Raw genomic sequence first — 23,114 nt, forward strand, 5'->3', positions numbered from 1 at the left:
AAGATCACTTGAATTGCACCATTTATCAGAGCCAGAAACTGTAAAAACAGCACTGTTCATCAGACTTTCAACATTCAGACGGTCCTTTAACTAATCATGTCATGTGTTATCAGGAAAATTAACAGAATCTAATGATATATCATTTTATTCTACATGTTTTATTCCGAGATTTTCCAAAAACTAAACCATTTGAAACAAACAGATTTAGTAAAAAACACAAAATTCTGCACTTCTCATCACAACGTAAAGCCCATAGTGACTCAACAGCAACTGAAAGCCAAGTTAACAAAAATTCTGTGACTTTTCAGCTGAACTGCAGAATGTGTTTACTTTGAATCATGCGTGATGTGTGGTTCTATTGGGAAAATGAACCAAATATAAGTTTAAAATTGTGACATTCAGTCAAATCGCTCTATTTGTAGAGTAACTGAGGGAAAAATAAAACATACACTACCAGTCAAAAGTTTGGACACACCTTCTCATTCAATGCTTTTTATTTATTTGTATTATTTTCTACATTGTAGATTAATACTGAAGATTCAAACTTTTTTGTTTACAACATAATTCCATATGTATTCTTTTATAGTTTTGATGCCTTTAGTATTAATATACAATGTACAAAATATCTAAATAAAAACCATTGAATGAGAAGGTGTGTCCAAGCTTTTGACTGGTAGAGTACTTAATCGATAAAATAATGCAGAGCAAGTCATTGGAAGATACATTTTGCATGGTCAAACATCTGTCGAGAGTTTATGTGCAGAGTAGTGACTGTCATTCAAAAATTCTAAACAGATTCTGTAAAATAAATAAATAAATAAATAAATTCTGCTCTTCTTGTCACAACCAAGATGCTATTAGTAACTCAGCTGGAACCAACATTCATGTGATAAGAAATCTGGTATTTTCCAGCTGAACTGCAGGCTGCATTAACATGGAGCACAGGGGAGATAAGTATGGAAACAAATAACAAAATGGAAGCAAATAATTATCTAGGGCATATAGGGCCAAAATGTTCCCAGCATTGGTAACATCTGTTGTTCGAATGTTAGATATGTTGCTTCCAGGTTTTTCAGTTTTTGCATATATGTATATACACACTACCATTCAAAAGTTTGGGGTCACTTAGAAATGTCCTTATTTTTGGAGGAAATGTTTTTTTTTGATGAAGATAACATCAAATTAATCAGAAATACAGTCTAGAAATTTATAATGTTGTAAATGATTATTCTAGTTGGAAACAGCTGATTTTTAATGGAATATCTCCATAGGGGTACAGAGGAACATTTCCAGCAACCATCACTCCTGTGTTCTAATGCTACATTGTGTTAGCTAATGGTATTGAAAGGCTAATTGATGATTAGGAAACCTTTGTGCAATTATGTTAGCACATGAATAAAAGTGGGAGTTTTCATGGAAAACATGAAATTGCCTGGGTGACATCAAACTTTTGAACAGTAGTGTAATTTTTTTTCAAACATTATAACTGCGTCATACTGCACAAAATACATTCCTGAGTTCTCTCTCCTTATAGGCATGTTTGTGTTGCTCTCATAGTGATGCAGGACTTTATATTACAGTGAATAAAAATGTGACAGAAGCTGGTTGTGTACAGTACAAATTGTATTTTTATTTTTACATCCAGCTCACCTGATGTAATAGTGGGACAGCGGCATGTTCATGTCCTGACAAATCCCCTGGTGCTCCGGGTCGAGCAGCTGGCACTCCGGTGACTGCAGGTAGCGGGCGAAGCCATCCAGACCCAACAGGCCTCGCTCCTTGCCCTGTACCGATGGCTCGTAGCGCTTCAACAGCTCCCAGCAGCCCTCGGTGGTCGCCAGGGACAAACCCTGCTCAGTCTCCAAGAAGAGGCGAAGGTCCTGAGGGTCCAGACACTCGCGGTCCTTGGACAGCTGCACCAGTAGGAAGTAGACGTCGGGCCGGGTGCACAGCTCGCAGTAGGCCTCCTGGAACTCCTCACGAGTCACGTGGGAGGTGAGCTTCTCTTTGCTACGCTGGATCTCTTTGAAACGAAGACGCACCTTAGGAAAGACATGAATCAGAGGAGAGACAAATGTGGACAGTTAATTGAGCAAAAGCTTAATTAGGTCAAACTTATTAATGCAAAGAAGCTAGCAAATCTGATTTAGTTATCTTATTCCAATAAGGATTTTAAAGAGGCCCACGTTGAGTTAAATAAGTGAGTTTCTTTCTTTTATCTCTTTCTTTGCTGCCCCAGCTTCTCTCCTGATATCACCTGGGTTCAAATATGTCCTCGCAGGTCGTCCTCACGCCTGTCTGACACATTTCTTCCTCTGTGTCTGCACAGTTAGCCAGTCTGTCGGTAAAGGGGTGAAGCAGGAGGCAGAAAGTGGGAGAAGTAATCAACCTGTTTTTGTCTGACAAAAGCAGGAAAGCAACAAATCCCTTGTCATGAGGGATTTAATGTTCCGCTGCTCCAAAAAGACCAATTGAAAACAGACCACTGCTGCTGAGAGTGAAGTAAACGGAGACTTAATGTCGTCTGCAGTTCAGACATTATTCAGCCACGATTCCTGCAGCACATGTCGCTGTTTTTCCTTGCTCTTTACACAACAATATCTGAGGTTTGTTGATGCAAGAGAGAAGCTTTATGAGTCGAAAACCTAGGGAGCTGCAATAATTAATGGATACATTGTCATGTATTAAATAAATCGCTATTTTGATCATCTATGAACCAACTTTTCAAGAAAAAAGTCGAAATTGTCTAATTGCAGCTATTTAATGTGAATATTTTCTTATAGTGTTCCACCTCTTTTATAGTAAACTGAATATCTTTGGGTTGTGGAAACACTGGTTGATATTTTTCAGATTTTTCTGACATCTTATGAACCAAACAACTACATCAATTAATTGAGAAAATAATCGACAGAGCAACTGACAAAATAAATATTTATTGGTTGCAGCCCTGCTATCCGAAATAGTCTTTTGATTGTCTGGAGTATATTGGGGTTTTTGATGTTTTCCTTAAAGAAAAGAATGTCTGGAGACCTTAAAGGTCCCAAAAAAGTGCATTACATCATTGTTACCAAATAATTCTCACAGTAAATCTTCACAGAGCTGAACGCAGCTGCAGATTCAGGTGATAATTCTCTGCAGATTCTCAAATACAACCAGCAAAACTCATTTTTACCTCCACCATCACATAATTCTGTGCAGCATTCATGTTTGGATGAAGCACACCGATTGCTTCAAATGGGGTCATGCGAAAACTTTGTACGACCGCTCACTCTTCTGGTATTCATGAGCTTGTGAGTGGAAGTCTTCTGAAAGTTCATGAGTTGTTACGTGTTTGCTGACCTTTAAAGAAGTTGTGGATGCAACAGAAGTTAATTTTTGAGTGGCTGGTAAGTTAATTTTGTGTAATTTTAATCATGTTGTGTTAAAGACAACATTGGGGTCCCACGAGATCCACATCAAATCTCATGAAAGAAGGCGGTTTTAACTTTGCTGCTCAAAACATAAACTCTGAGTCCCAGGATTTGCCACAACCAGAGGGATGGAGTCAACAAATTAAGCTGAAAAGAAGATTAAAGCAGGTTTTTATAATATAAAAGCAAAGTAAGTCTGACATGTGGATAAATTTCCCCTCGTTACTGACAAAGATGGAAAAGAACCAAACTTTATTGCGACAAATCTGCAAAGTGTTAACTCAAATCTGCTCCATTATCCAGGGTCAAAGTGAACTCTACTTCAAAGATAAAGTGCTCCTTCCTTGGATGAATGCTTCACTCATAGGCTCATAGATTTCAAACCAGACCAACATGATGACTCCGTTCAACACAATGTGTTTTTGAAAACTGCCTAAATTGTCTTCATTTTACATCTACAAGGCTTAGTTTCAAAGGTTTTCCAGAGTTTCCAGAGGTGTCCAGTGGTGTCTACACACCCTTGATTTGCAGAAAGCAGCCAAGACTCCAACTTTATAGAAAGAAGGGCCGGACAATGTAACATCCCATCTCTTAAAATGCATCACAAGACGCACATAGACAGTGAATAGGATTGTGTTGGCAGGTAGAATGAGATTTGGACCATCTCAGCCCCCATGATGCCGGGACACACTTTACAGGTCTTGGCGAATGCACATTTATCTTACATACACAGTGGTCAGTTTCAAAGTTTTTCTAGAGTTTTAAGAGGTATTGACTGGCAGCTGGATGCCTTTGATTTGCAGAAAGCAGCTGAGACTTCAACTTTATATAAAGGAGGAGCGGGACAACATAACATCCTGTCTCTTGAAATGAATTGCAGTGCTACCAGAATGCTTTCCACAGTTGCTTATGTAGTCAATGAATACGATTCTTGGACAGCTAGATTTTGACCCAGCTTGGCCTCCTTGATGCCAGGACGAAGTTTACAGATGGTGGCCACGCCAACATCCTTTCCTTTTACATAAACAATGGTTAGTTTTAAGGTTTTTCTAGAGTTTCCAGAGGCGTTAAGTGGCGTCTGGATGTCCTTGATTTGCAGAAAGCAGCTGAGACTCCAACTTCGTGTAAAGGACGAATGGACAATGTAACATCCTGTCTCTAGAATCATATTGGAACACCACCAGAATGTTTTGCGGGGCTGCTTACTTAGACATTAAATAGGATCCTGTTGGCAGGTGGAATAAGATTTGGACCCACCTTGACTTCTTCCTGCACCTATTAAACAACTAGACAAGTACTAGCTGAACCTGATTGGGCGAAGGCTTCACACATTGGCTCCGAGATTTCAAACAAGACCAGCATGATGACTCAGTTCAACAAAATCTGTTTCTGAAAACATATCAGGCAAGAAATAAAACTGTCTTCACTTTACATTAACAATGCTTAGTTTAAAGGTTTTTCTAGTGTTTTTCCAGAGATGCCAAGTGGCAGCTGGATGCTCAAGATTTACAAAAACAAGCTGAAACTCCAACTTTATGACAACAACATAACATCCCGTCTCTAGAAACACATCACACCACTACCAGGATGCTTTCCATGGTCACTTACGTAGACAGTGATAGGATCCTGTTGGCAGGTAGAATAAGAGTTCGACCCACCTTGGCCTCCTTGATGCCAGGACACAGTTTACAGATGGTAGCTACGGCGACATCCTCCGACACGATGCCGTAGCCGTCTTCGTCCACCTGACCGAACTCTGCCGCCAGCCACTCGCTCCTCATCTTGCTTCCCAGGCTGCCGTCCACCACCAGACCTCCTCCTTCACCTGGGCCTCCTCCACCACCTCCGCCTCCTCCCCCTCCAACGATCGAAGGGTGGGCCAAAAGGTAGCGAAGGCCTGTCACCCAGATGTTGGCCACATCTGCCGACAAGGCAACCAAGTCCAGAGACTGTGGGTAGTGAAACATAGATAATAAAGGTTACAGAGAGTCATCTTGTAACTACTACTACAAGCATCATTTCTTCTTCTTCTTTTCTTTATACCTGGTAGTCTTCTCCATGGATGACAGAAAAGGCTGCTTCCTCAGCCAGGTGCTCAGAGAGAGGGCCGTTATGGAGGAAGGTCTCGGTGCTCTTCCCAGTTCGGACCTCCCGTATGCTGGAGATGTCCAGCCGAGCCCGGTCCCCATCCTTCTTGGACGGTTCCCAGCGTATGCAGCTCAGGTCCTGGTCTAGGGTGTAAAACCGGCAGTAAACCCTCGAGTTTGGCCGAATCTTCTTCAGTTCACACCCACCTTGCATGAACGCCAAGCAGTCAGCAGCACTGCTAACCTGGAACAGAAAAACACGGAAAACTTTTCTGTCCAGCTGCTAAAGAGCAACAAAGTCCTGTTTTTTTTAAGGTAGGGGAGAATTTATACTTTAAATTGGTCGATCTTTTTTATTCCAACCTACCTTCTTCTCAGATGGTATGCTGCTAAAGGACACCGTCTTCTTCCGACCTCCGCCCACCTTCTGCACTGAGTGATCCTGGGAAAAGACAAAGACAGACGTCCTGAAGGTCAAAACCAGAAGTTTCCACATGTTAAGTAACAGTCTAAAAAAATGTATTTTATTAATCCAGTATGTTTTATTGTTTTCTCAGTCTCTCGTCGTCTATTCAGCTCTGTGAAAACACTGCCTGCAGTTCAGCCTAAAACTCAGAATTTGTGTCATGTCGCAGTTTGTCATGTGACTGTTGGTCACAGCTAAGTCAGTTATGGATTTTCAGTCGTGCTAAGGATCCCCTCGTTTTTTGTGTTTTACAGAATCTGGTGCAAACGGTTTATTTTTGTTGAATTTTTGAATGGGACATGCAAAGTTTGTTCAATGAAATTTAACATTTTTAACTTTATTTTTGGTCATTTATCCCCACAGAACTGTCACATTCACATTCATGAATCCTCGAAAAGTTGAATAGTTGATTATTCTTGTTACAGTTTAAGGTTCTGATAAATGGTGTAAAAATGTCGACCTTTTAAAGTAACATTGCCATCCAAACCTGATGGCAGGATTTGGTGTTTAGCGGGTTGATCACCTTGATGGGCAACGAAGAAACAAACACGAGATTTGATGTTTCAATCAAAAACAGCGGGATTAACAGCCATACTTGAATTTCTACGTTTTGTAAATCACTGTAAAAGAAAATCTTATGTTTCAGCACTTTACAATTTATAACATAAAAATATCTGGGCAATGTAAAACTGTGATGGAAATTTGTCCACTTGAAGGTCATATTTTAAAGAAAAAGTACAAAAAAATAGGTTGTTTTTATGTTATCATATATTATATTAACATTCTTATAATCATGTGTGGAAGGTAGAAACCCAATAACTGAGGTCTGGTTTGGATTTGGACATTTTTTGAGGCTTGTATTTGTATTAAATGAAATGCTTTTTTTTTTTTTAGCAATAATGTCACTGCTGTTGATTCTGCTTAAAACATTTCAAATAATTGCTTGTTTTCTTTCTCTTGTATGATAATTTCTATACAAAACAGGTATTGTAAACAGATGTAAACATATAAAGAAAGTAACTAACCTTTATAGTGAAATCTGGAGGAATTTATGTGTCTTTTCTCATATTTTATTTATTTCCATTTAAGTTTAGGGGGAAATATTAATATGTACTTCACATACACACACACCTATAGGTTACATCTACTTTGAACCCTGCTAGGAACTCTGCTTCCCCCCTCTGGCTACCTGCACTTACAGTGACAGATTGATTGGCACCTCCATCTCTACTCAGGGACCCAATGTCAATGTTAAGTTAACTTTCATTGGCGTTCCAACGTTGGATTTTCACAGAGGGCCCCAATAATAGCTCTTCACTGATTAGTAATGAGGTGGGACCGTCGTAGCTGAGCAGACAGCAGTAATTGCATGTGGGGCTAAGGGTAGAAGTGGCCATGTCTCCTGGTACAGTCCATTCCCTTGGTACCTCCGTCAGCCAGCAGTGTTTGGTTTATACATATATATATATATATATATATATATATATATATATATATATATATATATATATATATATATATATATATGTACTGATAAAATGACTGTAGGTGTATTTGCAGTAAAGGCCATTTCCGTTCAAAATCTGAAATAGCTTCAGCACAGCTTAAATGGCCTTGAACGTGGAAGAAAAAACACTGCTGATGAAGTGGAGGCGATAAAAATACCGACAAACCAACCACAGAAATCCACTCAGTTCCTGGTGAAATAAAACAGTGTGCTGTCAGCAGTGGTGAAAGGTCCTCTACTTCAATTAAAGTACCTATATCACAATGTAAAAGTACTCGATTACAAGTAAAACTGCTGCGTTTCAGAAGTATTACTAATTTATAGTCAAGTATTTCAAACCAATGGCTTAACAGAAGATTATTTTGCTTAGGCTATGAAAAAAAATCTTATCAGTCAGTGTAGCAGCTAATATCATGTTGTTTAAACTAATGTAGCAGCTAATGATATCTTATTTAAGTTAAAGTAGCAGCTTACATTATCTTGTTTAGGTTTAGGTGAACATAGCGGCTATTATTATCTTGCTTCAGCTATCATAGCTGCTTGTGTGTAAGCACTTTTTTAAACTACATTATCTTGTTAATATTAATGTTATCTTCTTTACATTAACATTGTCTTATGCCAACTAATGAAACAGCTAAAATTTTCTTGTTTAAGCTAACATAGCTGCTAATGTTAGTTTGTCTAAGCTATATTATCTTGTTGAGTCAAGCATTGTATTGTTTAGACTAACATTAGGCTAACTTTATCTAATGTTATCCTGTTTTGGCTAATATGGCAGATAACCTAATTTCGATTAGGCTACCGTTACAATAGCTTAGAAAATATTTTAGTTAGTTTGTCGAACAATTAAAAACGATGGATAAATGCTTTAATAAATTGATGAATTCTGAAACTGTTTAGCATTACTTTTAGGCTTAATGCTAAATACTAGAAATGATACAAATTCTCAAATTTTTAAGTAACAGAAAATTTTTCTTTAATTTTGCTTGAATTTGAGATGAATATGCGAGTTGTTTTCAGAATAAAAACTAGGACTAAAGGATGTTTGCATGATGTGTCTGTAATGTTTAAAATAATTTCCTGTGTGGTAATTTGTACCCAAAAATCATCAGCATCATCATTAGTAATGAACCTGAAAGTCGACCTGAATTTATTTCTGCAGAACCAGACTCCCAGAGGATCTATTTTGCAGCTTCCCTCAGCTGCTTCACTACCAGCAATCTGTGCGTGTTCGCCAACCATTAAATGAACTGTTATAATTTTTATGTGAAAGGCAAATGTACACAGTTATTCCGAGTTTAACAAGCTGCAGCAGCCTGCTGGCTCCCAGGAGAGCCATGTGAAAACCTCCTGTTGCTCACAGCTGATCTATTGTCCACAGAACGCGAATAAACAACATCAACTCTGTTCTGACTTAAATCTGAAAACTTTACCTCCTACACACTGACAACGCACACAGCAAATTAAATCACAAACACACAACTAAGCTGTCGCACATCCAGTGAGCCTGTATGCTTGTGACTTCATTACGTCTCTATGTAAACTCCAAGGAGCACGCAGAGGGGGTCATAGTGAGGTAAATTTAAAAGATATCACCTTTACTTTCAATATCTTGGGGTTTTACTATGTTTTTTCTTAGACTGAAAAAGACATTTGCAAATGTTTCTTGTGTTGTAGACCAACCAATTCACTGACTAATCAAGAAAATAATCTGCATATGAATCAATAATGGAAATAATGGTTAGTTGCAGCCCTAGTTTTATGCAAATTATATATAAAAGGTTGATGGTTTGCTGATCTCAGGTCAATTGATAATGCAACTACTGATCAATGTAGATTAATCTGTTAATTATTTCTCCATTAAAGGTCTGTAAAATCTCAGAAAATCTTCTTGTTTTGTGTACAACTCACAGATATCAAGCATATTGTCACAGAGGATGCAAGAAGCCAGAAAATATTTCAGTTGAAGAAGCTGGATTTAGAGAAATTGGGCTTTTTTCCCATTAAAAAACATTGATTTTTGATTATAAAAATCGTGAGTAATCTATTTAATAGCTGTAATTTGCTCTCTAAAATGTCAGAAAGTCATGAAAAAAAAGTTGATTAGTGTCTCCCAAAGCCAAACATGAAGGTCACAACCCAAAGATATTAAGCATACTGTCATAAAGGAGGAAGAAAACTGAAATATTTAGAATTAAAGAAGCTGGAATCAGAGAATTTTGACTTTTTTTGACTCAGATTCAGGGATGAGAATGACAAATGGAAAAAAACTCGGAAAATGTCTGCCGAAGCGCCCCAATTCAATTCAATTCAATTCAATTCAATTCAATTCAATTCAATTCAATTCAATTCAATTCAATTCAATTCAATTCAATTCAATTCAATTCAATTCAATTCAATTCAATTCAATTCAATTCAAATCAATTCAATTCAATTCAATTCAATTCAATTTTATTTATATAGCGGCAATTACAGTCAAATTGTCTCAAGACGCTTTACAGAACCCATATGCCTGACCCCCAGAGCAAGCCAAAAGGCGACAGTGGCAAGGAAAACACCCTTTTAACAGGGAAAAAAACCTCGAGCAGAACCCGGCTCTTATTTATTAAGAGCCGGGTTATCTACAGTTGTGTGTGATTGATTATCAAAATTGTGGGTAATGAATTTAATAGCTAACATTTGGTCTTTAAAATGCAGAAAATCATGAAAAAGTTCATTGGAGTTTCCCAAAGCCCAAGATGAAGTTCACCACTCAAAGATATTCAGTTTACTGTCATAGAGGAGGAATTAAACTAGAAAACATTCACATTTAAGTAGCTAGAATCAGATAATTTTAGCCTTTTTAAAAAAAAAAAATAAAATTACTGAAATTGATTAATTATCAAAATAGATGGTGATTAATTTAATAGTTGACAAGTAATTGGCTGCTTGGAGTTTAAAATGTCAGAAAATTGATCAGTGTTTCCCTGAGATGAGGTCCTAAAATGTCTTATTTTGTTCACAACGTAAAGAAAATCAGTTTAATGTCAAGAAGAGGAAATAGATCTGAAAAAATTCACATTTAGGAAGCTGAAAGCAGAGAATTTAGACTTTTTATGTTTAAAAAAAATCAGTTAATTGACTATCAAAATAGTTGGAAATTAATTTAATAGTTGACAACTAATCAACTGCTTGGTCTATAAAATGTCAGAAAATTGCAAAAAAAAGGCTGATCTGTGTTTCTCAAAGCCTGAGATGACGTCCCTAAAATGTCTTGTTTCGTCTACAACCCAAAGATATTCAGTTTATTGTCACAGAAGAGGAAAGAAACCAGCAAATATTCACATCTAAGTAGTTGAAATTAGAGAATTTAGGCTTTTTTTTTTTTTTTTAATTACTCAAACTGATTAATTAATTATCAAAATAGATGATGTTTCATTTAATAGTTGGCAGGTAATTGACTATTTGGACTATAAAATGTCCGAAAAATTGCAAAAAAAAAAGGCCGATCTGTGTTTCCCAAAGCCTGAGATGACGTCCCTAAAATGTATTGTCGCAGGAGAGGAAAGAAACCAGCAAATAATCACATTTAAGTAGCTGGAATCAGAGAATTTAGGCTTCTTTCTTAAAAAATTATTCAAATCAATTGATTATTGAAAAAAGCTGCTGATTTATTGCAGCTCTACTGTTCAGGATTTGATTAGAATAGAATGACGGTTGAAATATTAACTGTTATAATGTTTTCGCTCTTATTGGAATACACAAATAACAGCACATTGAATGGATTACAATTTTCCAGACAAATATTTAGATTCACAAATTCTGCATATTTTTTTCGGGTGAAGAGGAAAATAAAAAGGAATGAGGCCAGATGAGAACAAACACAGCAGTGATTACTTCTGAGAAAAGGAAGGGAACAAGTCTGAAAAAGATAAAGAGCTGAGAATCGTTGCCTCGTCCCATCACTACACAAACACCCATCGATTTTCCAATTCCAATATTCCCACACCTCCCAGCGCACAGCAGACACACAGAGAGGCGAGGTCAGAGCTTCCAATAAGATCTGTTTGTCTTTATTCACGTAACTGTCCCACAAAATATCTTTTTTATTAAGTTGGTCAGCGGGGAGGTCGGAGCTTAGAGAAAGCAGGTCAGCGAGTATTTAGGTGGACAGATCAGGCCGTGGACGTCTCTCTGGCTGCGTTCGTTATGCTCTGGCCGGCGTGGACGCTCGGGAACATTGATGTTGCGGTGGCTGTCGTTACTAATCCACTGTGTGCATGTTTCCACTGTCACTTTGACATTTCGCTGCATGCCATCCAGGAAAACTGTAAAGCCTTTAATGCAGAGTTCTGCTCGGCCTAAAAAAGGGCATCTATCAGTTATAATCCGCAGCCTGCATGAAGCTCTGTGGTTTGTTTTACTTCTGCCTCCTCTCTTTAACTCAGATTTGATAACTCTCTCCATCGCTGAGCTGCAGCCAGCAGGCGGGGGGTGGGGAGGGGGGCAAAAAAAAACAACAACAAAAAAGATGGTAAAAGAGAAATGGGATCAAAAGCTGGAGGGGAGAGGAGATGCAGGAAAGGTCAGGCAAATTAAGAGAATGGGTTGAAAATGAAAGCTTGTCCTTAAGTGGACACGCAAGAAGGCAAACAAATCTGGGCAGATGGCTTAGAAACGTAATGTACAGCGCAAAAGGGAGCAAATTGACAGGCAGGAGATGAAAAGAGATGCAACAAGTGTGGGCCCAGGAAGCCGAGAGGAGAGCAGCACAAGTACAATATGTGGATGCACAACAATAGGTCATTGTATTGGAAAGCCATGGACGGAGGGTGAAGTGGTTACGGCAGCTGGCTCTTCACTCGGGATGATGCACAGAGCGGCACAAAAGCCACGTGTACGGCAATACAAAAGGTTATTGGAAGAGCTGTTATTGTAAGTGTGGTTGAAGTGCACCCGTACAAGAGACGGGAACAGTGAGGGAAAATAATCTGAGGTTTTGGGGCCAAGAAGATGCAGCAATGCAAAGGCCAGGTGCAAAAGTGGTGTTATTTTAAGTTACATCTTACAAAAGACTATGCATTGTTGTTTGGTGTAAAAGTTCCTGTATGGAGCTGGTTTCGCACACAGGGGCCACTGTCATGCTGAAACCAGAAAGGGCCCAAAAGTGTAACAAAGTATCTGGAAAGTACATACTGCATTAGTGGTATGCAGTAACACATTTAGGTAATGTAATGTTGCAGCTAACACTTGGTTTACAAAGCAACTGACTTTATAATGTTTATGGTAACATCAAACGTTAGGGTAGCAGCTAACGTTACTGCTAGCTCGTAGTTATGCAATGTAGGCTAAAATAGTGGCTATTGTTATTGGTGTTGTTTTGTTTAATGTAATGACTGTTCAGCTGAATGTAGCAGTACATACTTCATTTGAATCACTATATGCATAAAATACTAAAGGAAGTCATGCTATCAAATTAAATCTTATTGAAATGCCAGTTTAATAAAAAATTTCACACTCCCTGGTGCAACCTCAAATCCTTGCTGAAATCCATCAGAATCTCTTCATTATATGAAAAATACAAAAATTCTGAGTTTTTGGCTGAACTGCAGGCAATGTTTCCACAGAGCAGAGAAAAGCTGAAGTGAAGTGAAGTGAGACGGATAGGAAAGTAAAACAAACTGGATCAATAACATAAATGCAACATGGCTCAATATTGGTAAACAGAGGAGCATAGGAGGTTGTTTTTTTTTTAGCAAGCAGAGCACCTTGGACACTAAATTTGCCCAGTTTGTGCTGAATATTTTATTTTTTTCCCAACGTTTTCTACCACGGGTGGAGATTCAGTAAGGGGTCCCTATTTGCAGTACCACTTATATGTGTAAGTGGTATTGCAAATAACTAAGTAGTCGTTATTTCTGTAACTGCTACTTATGTATATGTTGATTTATTTTCATTTTTGTACTACATTCCTTAAATGTTTGCGCCGGCTTTGCCGCTGTAACAATGCAAATTTCCCCACTGTGGGATTAATGAAGGGTTATTTTAGCTCTTATATGAAATAAGTTCAGTTTATAGAGGCTGGGGAACCTCTATAAACTCAATGGGGAGCCTCATTTTATTGTAACAGTATTGTAGTATTGGTAACACCTGTGGAAACTTGGAAAAATGTTGGACAAGGTGATTCCAGATGTTTTCAATTTTTGTAAAACATATAAAAAAATATATTTTTTAAATGATTTATACCGTTCATGCTGTGTCATATAGCACAAAAGACATTTCTGAGGTCTCTCTTGTTCTATTCATGGTTATGCTGTGGAAAAATGATCCTACAGTGAGAAAACAAAGTGTCCAAAAGCTGCTTGTAGCTCCACGGGTTAATAAAACACAACTTTACAACAATACAAACTAAAATAATTTCGGCTGTAACAGTGGATTGTGGTCCTACAAATTTGTGACTATGAACAGTAATACTGATATTACAATTTTTGTCGAAACATTTATGCTCTTTTCATTTCACTACTTCTCGTATATCCTGCAGGTTATGACTTTATAACTCCGTATAAACCAAATAAAGATGGAGGTGAAGGGGTGGGAGTAATGGGATGCATTCAACCTTGCAATTTTACAAACCAGTGAAGCAAACATGAGGCCCGTTTCCGTCACCGTGACCTTCACCAGCTGCAGCAGACTCTGCTGGATAAACTGGGACGATAATGTGAAAATCCATTTAAAACACTCAAATACTGCACATGCGCTACCATTCATCAATGCCCGCGCCCGGCTCACTGTTTCCATCCATTGACCAGCTTGTTAACCTTGTATATAAACCTCTGTGACACACACACACAGCTGAGCAACACCTGGCAGTTGCATAAATCCAGCTCCGATCTGATCCTATGATCTGGCTAATGATCCCCCGGCACACTGGCGGTAGATTACCATAATAGATTAGCGTGCTGCCGCTTGCATCCACAGTCTTACAGTCGCTAATCCACGGCAAAGGACGAGCCACAACTGCCGACACACGCATTCAGGGTTCGGAACAAGCAGTACTAATAGCACAAAGTCAGACACACTTTACTTTTAATCAGGGATCCATATGCAACTGATGGATTAAAAAACCTGCACACTTGATCTGAACACAACGTTCAGCTCCTCAGACCTTCATCCAGCAAAATTCATCCAATCAGAGGATGCCTGCAACACCTTCGGTTCAAATTAAGATAGAAGAGCTCTTTGAATAGGAGAACGAACCTGATGCTGAGCTCTTAAAATTGTAACATACATTACACATTTGCCAGCATTATAGATTTGGTTCACATTATACATGCGGTGCTCTCTAAGGACTTTAGTTGAAAAAATGTTTTACAAATCAGTCCCTCTTTAAGAATGTAGCCTGTAGTCTGTAAAATATAGGAAAAGAAAGTTTTGAAAAAATACTGTTAGAAGAAAAACAAATTTGTTATGGGTCATATGAAGTTAGGAGAAATAGAAAAGACTATTTTCCCCCACATAGTTTTTCATAATATCATTAATAGTTGCTCTGTGCTGTCTATTAATTCTGCCGTTGAAAAAATACAGCAACAGTTGTGTATGGAGGTATTTAACATTTCAGTCAATGATAAATAAAAATCAAAAATACAATATAATGCAAAATATACAATTTTACACATTGAAATGTTACTGTTATTGTTTGTGAACATCTTCGGAAGCATCTGCTATAGCAATGCTAAAGACGCAGCATTCACAAAGGCAACATTAGCTTGTTTTGTGTAATACAGTGGCTAATGTTGACTTGTTAGGGTAATGTAGCAGCTAATGTTATGATGTTTAGGCAAATGTAACAGCTAATGTTCTGCTTATGATAACAAAGCAGCTAACATTATGTTATTTGGACAAATGTAATAGCTACTAGTATTTTTTTAGGTTAACACAGCAAGTACAATTATGATATTTAGGCTAATGTTGCAGCTAACATTATTTTGTTTAGCTTAACGTAGCAACTAATATGAAATTTAGGCAGCTAATGCTACAGCTAGCTAATAGCTTAGAACATGCAGTTTAGGCTAAAACAATGGCTTAAGCTACTATAGTTGCTAATGTTTTCTTGTTTAGGCTAATATAGTGGCTACAGCTGTCTTGTTTAGAATAACATAGTGGCTAAAATTGTGTTTTTTAGGCAAATTTATTGACTAGCATCTTGTTTCAGTTAATATTGTTGCTACCATTCTGTTTAAGCAAATGTCTAGGTCCACGTGATTTGGACGCAACCACTGAATATAAGGATATTCGAGTCCAGCCCGAGTTGTATTGTTATTTTCTACCTACTGAGCCTATGCCATTTGGAGGGAAGTGAAATGCAGTAAACAGTATATCTTGTCACTGGAATTAGTTTACACTGTTCAAACATAAAAACATTACCTAACTACAGGTATTTGTTTCAAAAGCTTTATGTTGTGGAAAAAAAAAAGATTTGGAAATTTGTGTTTCTTGTTCCTTAACTTATCATTTTGTAAAAATGTTATTTATTTTTGCTATTTTTAATTTTATTATTTGGAAATACCAGAATTTGCACATTACATTTTTGTCTGTTTGATCACATCATTTTTTAAAAATAAATCAGACATTACAATCAAACAGTTACTCAATACTTGAGTAGTCTTTTCACCAAAAACTTTTTACTCTTACTTGAGTAATTTTTTGGGTGACTACTTTTTACTTCTACTTGAGTGACATTATTTTGAAGTAATGTTACTCTTACTTGGGTACAATTTTTGGATACTCTACCCACCTCTGGATCTAGCATAGGCAAGCGTAGTGGGTAAAGTTATTATGCTTAGGTCAACGTAGCATCTACTATCGTGCTTATCCTAACATTGTGTTTAGGTTAACAAAGGTGCTAACAATTATGGTGATAAGGCTGATTATATGGTGTTTAGGCTAAAATAACAGCTAACAATATCTTGTGTAGTTTAACAAAGCAACTAACATTCTGTTTTTAACTAATATCATCTTACGGAGGCCAATGTAGTGGCAAATGTTAGCTTGTTGATGTTAACATAGTAGCTAACTTATGATGCTTAGGCTACAATTTGTTCAGATTAGCAGAGCTGCTAACATTATCTGGTTTATGGTCAGTGTTATGCTTAGACTGATATAGCAGCTAAATTGTTTTGTTTATAATAATGTAGAATGCAGTTTTTTTGTATACACTAATGTAACAATAGCTCATATCGAACTAAGTGCTGCTTGAAATGCTAGGTGTAGCTTGAATGAAAGATTTGACAGCTTGATTGACTTTTTAAAACAATTTTTAGTGTTGAATTTATTATCAAGAACCATGACACGATAATTTACATAATGGTGGGACCTATGCTGACATCTCTGCTCAGTATCACTGAAACATCCCTGTAATGTCATGTCAGTGAGTCAACGTGAACATAATCACGACCGATGCAGTCACAGTTAACGTTATTAGTTGCGTCCAGTCAAAATGACCAAACGTACATTAAAGGTGCTCGTATTGATGAACATACAAAGGGACCTGCAGCTCCTCTCGGCTGCACACAGCTTCACAGTGAATTACCATCTCTTTTTGGTCAATTTCTCACAGACACAGTGAACTGAGGGAACTTATTGAAACACGAGATGGACACAGTGTTCTGAGAACAGAAATGAAGTCAGCGTGAAGCAGCCGAAAGACGATAAAAATCACTTAACACTTTGAGGGAGTCGTGCAAAAAGCAGAATGATTAATTGATATCCGTGACCGGCAGCGTGTACATCCGTGTCTGTGGGTGGAGGAGAGAGTGTGCAGATATTTCAGTGCACTGATTACATTTGCGTGAGTCATTCGGTAGAAGGTGTCATAACTCTGATTCCTACAGTGTGTGGTATTATGTGTCGCTTGATGCAACCAACGGTGTCAATCACAACAGCAGGCCTCAGACAAAGCTTCAAGTCTCTGCAGTGACCCAACCATCAAGTCATCTGTAAATAATGTGTTTGTAACAATGCCCGGGCAAGTGTTCACAATGTGTGAACATTTTGGCTGTTTGGAGACGAGTATGGAAACAAGTCAAAAATGTACAGTTAATAGTAGTTTTCCAGTACTCGTAACACCTTTGGACAAGAATGCTGTACATGCTGATTCTTAGGAAAATAAATAGCTAAAATTATGCTGTTTAGACTAATCTAATAGGTCAGATGATGACATTTAGGCTAATGTTGCGGCTAGAGTTATCTTCTCTAGGCTAATGTAGTGGCTGCAGTTGTTCAATTTGATGTAACACCTACTGTTGTCTTGTTTAGAATAATGTGTTGGCTTAGCATCTCGTTTTAGTTAATGTGACAGCTAATGTTACAGCATGCCGTTCAGGCAAAAATAGTGGCTAATGTCTTCTTTAAGCTAATAATGTGGATACAGTTATAGAAATGTAGAATAATTTGATTTTGAGTGCAAACTTCATTAATGTGCCTGATAAAGCAACATAATTATTTCAAGAAGCACCACAAATATGAAAATCCAGCCATTTTTCATTGTTTTAACGGTTGCTGTCTCAGATGAAAGGTGTAATTATAACGATTTTTTAAAAAACAATGAGCTTCTCAAATTGGCCAGCAAGGTTGGGTGTTCAGACAGTTAATACTGTGATGCTTGGATGAGGTTACTGACTGCACTTTCCTCTGTTAGACTGATGAACATGAGAGCAACAAACATGTTGAACCGCCATCACATTTACATTACAGGTGCCGACACACTTGCCGTCCCTCTTACAGCCGCTAATGCCCACTGCCTTCTGCAACACTCGGCACATAAATTAAACTGTTGTGGCACCAGAGGACAAACTGAAGCAGCCAGACAGAAAGCAACACGGCCTCTCCTTCATGTCTAGACAACTCGCCAGCTTCACCTCTAAATCTGCCGTCTCTTTCCACCCAGCTTCATCTGCACTCCTTCAGTTTCTCCTGAATCCCACACCGTTTGACCCTCATTTCTACTGCTTCTTGTCGTTTCATCCTCTCCATCTTCCCTCCTATTCATTCTCTACTTTCTGCTCTTCATCGCGACCCTTCCCTCCTCTTCCTCCAGGCAGCATAATAAGGCAGCATAGTGCCAACAAGAGAGGCCTGGAAGGTCTTTAAGCGATGGCCACAAGGGGCCCTTATCCAAAGCAATGACACACTTTCAAGTCAAGAGGACATTTGTTATGTAACAGCTTAAAGCTTCTGTGGTGGGCCTCACAGCTGGCTGAGAGCTGAAAACGTGCACATGCATGCACACACTGTAAAAAATGAGGGTTGTCAGCTGTGTTATTTTGATTGATTTGCTGCTATTTCCCCCAGATTTCCTCAGGGTTGTTAAATTGTAGATAATGTCTGATAGATATCCACATGCACAAACAATTGGGCTGTAAAATTACACTATATATTTTAACTGTGTTTAAATGGGCATAAATACATAAACTTTACAGATACTTATCATAGTTTGAAAGAAAAATTAGGTATATTAAGGATTGAAAAAAACATTTTTTAAACTGATAGTTTGCAAATTCCCCTTTTTTATTACAGATAATAACAACTAGTAAAATCACAGGAAAAAAATATTAATTTACATGTTAACTGTGAAAAAAAAACTAAGATCAGTATTTTTAGAAATGCCAATTCATTGTTTTACAAGATTTGACTATAAAATTACACTATTTTAATGTATTCAAATCAAACAAAAATGTAATGATTGTACAGATATTTGCCATTATTTGACAGAAAAAATATGTATAGTAGCCATAATTTTGTTTTTCAAAAAGAGCAAACTGTTCATAATAATAATAATAATAATAATAATAATAATAATAATAATAATAATAATAATAATAATAATAATAATAATAAATATAATGCTCAGATATTAGATATTATCCGATTATTGTATTTATTGGTTATTCCTTATTCCAAATAACTAGAAGAAGTCTAAAATGCAAGCCCAACCAAAGCATGGGTCTTAGGAGGTAAAGCACTGAAAAATGGTAAATAAACTTTTGAACCATTATTTTAGAGATTTTCTCTATTTTGTGAAATAACAGATAATACTTAGTAAAACTTTTAAAAAAATTCATTCACATTTTAACTGCAAAAAACAAGCTAAAACTATAAATGTCCATATGAAAAATCTATATTTTCACAATAGTAATATATTCTTTTACAGAGTCTGGCCGTTAAATTCACTTTTTTATTTTTTATTTACTGTGTTTAAAGCAACAAAAATCTAGTTATTTTACAGATTTGTCATTATATGAAAGGACCATTGTGTGTATTAAGGATCAAAAAATGATAAATATATTTTTAACTGTTATTTTACAGGTTTTCCCTGTTTTGTTAAATTAATTTACAGTAAAATCACAGAAAAAAAACTATTATGTTGACTGTTAAACAAAGGCTAAAAGTATACATAAAGCCAAAATTAAAAATCTGTATTTTCACAAATATTCACAAAATCTAACAATAAAAAAACTGTTTAAAGCAGCAAAAAATATAGTAATTCTACTTATATTTGTGGTTATATGAAGGAGAATTTTTTGCACATTCAGGATTGAAAAATGGCAAATGATTTTTTCAACAAATATTGTGTGTGTGTGTGTATATATATATATATATACACACACACACACACATATATATATATGGAGAGACGGAGAGAGATTAAGCTGGAGCTCAGATCGAGACGAGAGAAATAAAAGACGAGGAGGAGGGAAAGAAAAGTCAAGTCGAGCCTTATAGGGGGAAAAAATAAATTACTGGAAGGAGAGGAAGATGAGGAAAAGGTCAGGCAGGTATCTTAAAAACACAATCAGCTCGCAGTGAAAAAACAGAAGCAGTCTGAGAGCTGAGCTGCTGATTTAACTGTGGGAAGGAGGCATGAAAATACAGACGAAGGAGCAGAGGGAGGGTAGGCTTCTCTGGAAAGGAGATGTTTAGTAAGTGGCTTGATGAATCTTTCAGAGAAACACTGGAGGGAGAAGAATGAAGACGAGGAGGAGGAGGAGTAGGATGAGGAGGAGGAGGAGCTCACTTTGAATAATTGAGCCATAAAAGCTATTAAACCAAGATAGTACATCTCAGGTGGTTTATCCTGGTGCATAATAAATCTAAACAATATGTGTGCACATGTGGGTCATGGATGATGAATGTGATGCGAGGCAGTTTGTGTGTGTGTGTGTGTGTGTGTGTGTGTGTGTGTGTGTGTGTGTGTGTGTGTGTGTGTGTGTGTGTGTGTGTGTGTGTGTGTGTGTGTGCATGCTGGAGGAAACTCCTAAAGCAGCAGAAATGTCTCCAGCAGACAGTCAAATGTCAGACAAGCTGCTCCGGCCGAGACAGCAGTTATGCAACGACCCCCGAAAACCAACGTAGTCACTGAGACGTGCCAGAGCAGCAACCGGGCTGCACAAGAACACACAAACACACACTTACACGCTGTCTGCTTGCGTTATTGCACTCCTGTCTTCACCCTCAGAACCCCATAACCTGATAGCAGGTTTGAAAATCATGTTATCATTCAAAGAATCACACAAACAACAGCTTTTATCAGTGCCAGTAACTGCAGAAACACAAAGAATCACTGGACTCTCAGCTTTCCGACATTCCTACTGATCGGTGATGCACATGATGTCGGTAAACTCAACCAGAGCTTGTGACATTTCATCACAAAATCACTTTATTCTACATGTCTCATTTCAAAATGCCTTAACAGGAAGCCGATTCTGTAAAAGATAAAAAATTCTTCACTCCTTGGCACAGCCGAGATGCTATTAGTGACTGAGCTATGACCAGCAGTCATTTGACAAGGATTCAGAGACTTTTTTGGTTAAAACGAGCTGTGTTTATCCAGAGCAGAGAGGAGACAAGTATGGAAACAACTTAACCCTCTGAACTCAAAATCCTTCTGGCGAATATAAAAGGTGTGTGGTAATTTTTTTTAAAATCCCTAAATCACACCATATATCAGCAGATGTAGAAAAAATTGTTTCAACTTTTCAAAAATACTTTAATTAATCATATGTCACATCTGGTTCTGGCTAGAAAATTAACCAAATCTAAGCTTAATATTGTGATACGTCATCAAAATCCCTTTATTGTGCATGTCTCATTTTTAAAAAATCACCAAAAACACACTCTATACACACATTTTATACAAACCAGATTCTGTAAAAAAATAAATAAATTCTCTACTTCTTGGCAGAGCGGAGAAGCCATTAGTGACTGAGCTGTGACCAATAGTCATCTCACAAGAATTCTGAAACTTTTTTGGCTAAAATGAGCTGTTTACCCAGAGCAGATAGGGAACAAGTATTGAAAAAGCTCCACTCGCTGAACACCAAAGCCAAGCAGGTTTGTAAGGCATGTTATGTTTGTAAAATCGCCAAAAATGCACCATTTATTTAAAGGGCTAGGGTTAGAAAGCAGAAAACAGAAAGAAATTAAATTTTCTGTTGATCATACTCATCTGTGACATCCTGCTCCATCAGCAAATACACACAATTTTATCCAGATCACTTTATTCTACTTGCCTTATTTTTACAGTTGCCAAAAATGTACTTTTCACAGTAACCAGATTCTGTAAAAAGCAAAAAATTATGCATTTTTTGGTGCAACTGAGAAGCCATTAGTGACTCAGGTGTGACCAACAGTTGAGGGGAAAAAATTCAGAGACTTTTCAGCTGATCTTCAGGCAGTGTTTACACAGAGCAGAGAGGAGATAAGGATGCAAACAATGGATTTGAAAAGTATGTGATGATTTTAAAAAATTCAAAAAATGACACTGTTTATCAGCCAGAAACTATAAAAATAGAAAAAAAAGTTTCAACTTTTGAGCAATACTTGAACTAATCATGTGATGTGCAGTTCTGTCTGGAAAATTAAATCTAAGCTGAAAATTGTGATATTTCACCAAAATGACTTTATTCTAGTTGCTCATTTACAAAATTGCCCAAAATGCACTTTTCACAGTAACCAGATTCTGTAAAAAGCAAAAACAAAAAAACCCACAAATCTGTATTACAGTACAGCCGTGAAACCGATAGTGACTTGGCTTTGACCAACAGTCACATTATAAAAAATTTTTTAAAGTTTTCAGCTGAACTGTAGGTATTGTTTGCACAGAGCATCGAAACAACTTAACCCTCTGAATTCAAAATCCTGATGGCAGATTTAAAAGATGTGCAGTAATTTTTTAAAAAAAATCCCTAAATTACATAATATCTCAGCTGCAAAAACTGAAAAAAATAGTTGGATTTTCAACAAACCTTGAACTAATCATGTGTGATGTGTGACTTTATATTGCAGTGAAAAATGAGTCCACCGTGAATAAAGAAGGAGCTTGTAAACACTCAGCAAGTATTCGGGGTTCAGATGGTTAAATATGATTCCAGCCGCTGCATTTGTGAATGTGCAACTACAAACTCGAGCGTGCGTTTCAGCCGTGCAACCCAGCGTCACACCCATTTCCTGTGTGAACACCAGAGCCTGAGAGGATTTCCGCAACCAAACATGTGCATTTTGTGCAAAACAAACCAGCACTAAAAGCAGCAAGAAAAAAAAAAGAAAAAAAACAGTGAAATCACCACATCAGCTCCGTGACCTCATTATGTCATCTTTCCAGGGTTCCC

The 23,114-nt window shown here is 37.3% G+C and overlaps 1 protein-coding gene across 1 annotated transcript in view; it reads right to left on the reverse strand.

The window, feature by feature from the left end:
* plcl1 (phospholipase C like 1) overlaps positions 1-23,114 on the reverse strand; it is a 122,135-nt gene that overhangs the window by 41,026 nt on the left and 57,995 nt on the right. Inside the window, exons 2-5 of the mRNA XM_055015182.1 lie at positions 5,865-5,939; positions 5,454-5,741; positions 5,069-5,359; positions 1,651-2,042 (exon numbers count right to left, since the gene is read on the reverse strand). Of these exons, the coding sequence (XP_054871157.1) occupies positions 1,651-2,042; positions 5,069-5,359; positions 5,454-5,741; positions 5,865-5,939 (1,046 nt within the window). The remainder of the gene's footprint in view (positions 1-1,650; positions 2,043-5,068; positions 5,360-5,453; positions 5,742-5,864; positions 5,940-23,114) is intronic.

This window comes from Amphiprion ocellaris, chromosome 11 (genome assembly GCF_022539595.1).
Source record: "Amphiprion ocellaris isolate individual 3 ecotype Okinawa chromosome 11, ASM2253959v1, whole genome shotgun sequence".
In the NCBI taxonomy this organism is placed as follows: Eukaryota; Metazoa; Chordata; class Actinopteri; family Pomacentridae; genus Amphiprion; species Amphiprion ocellaris.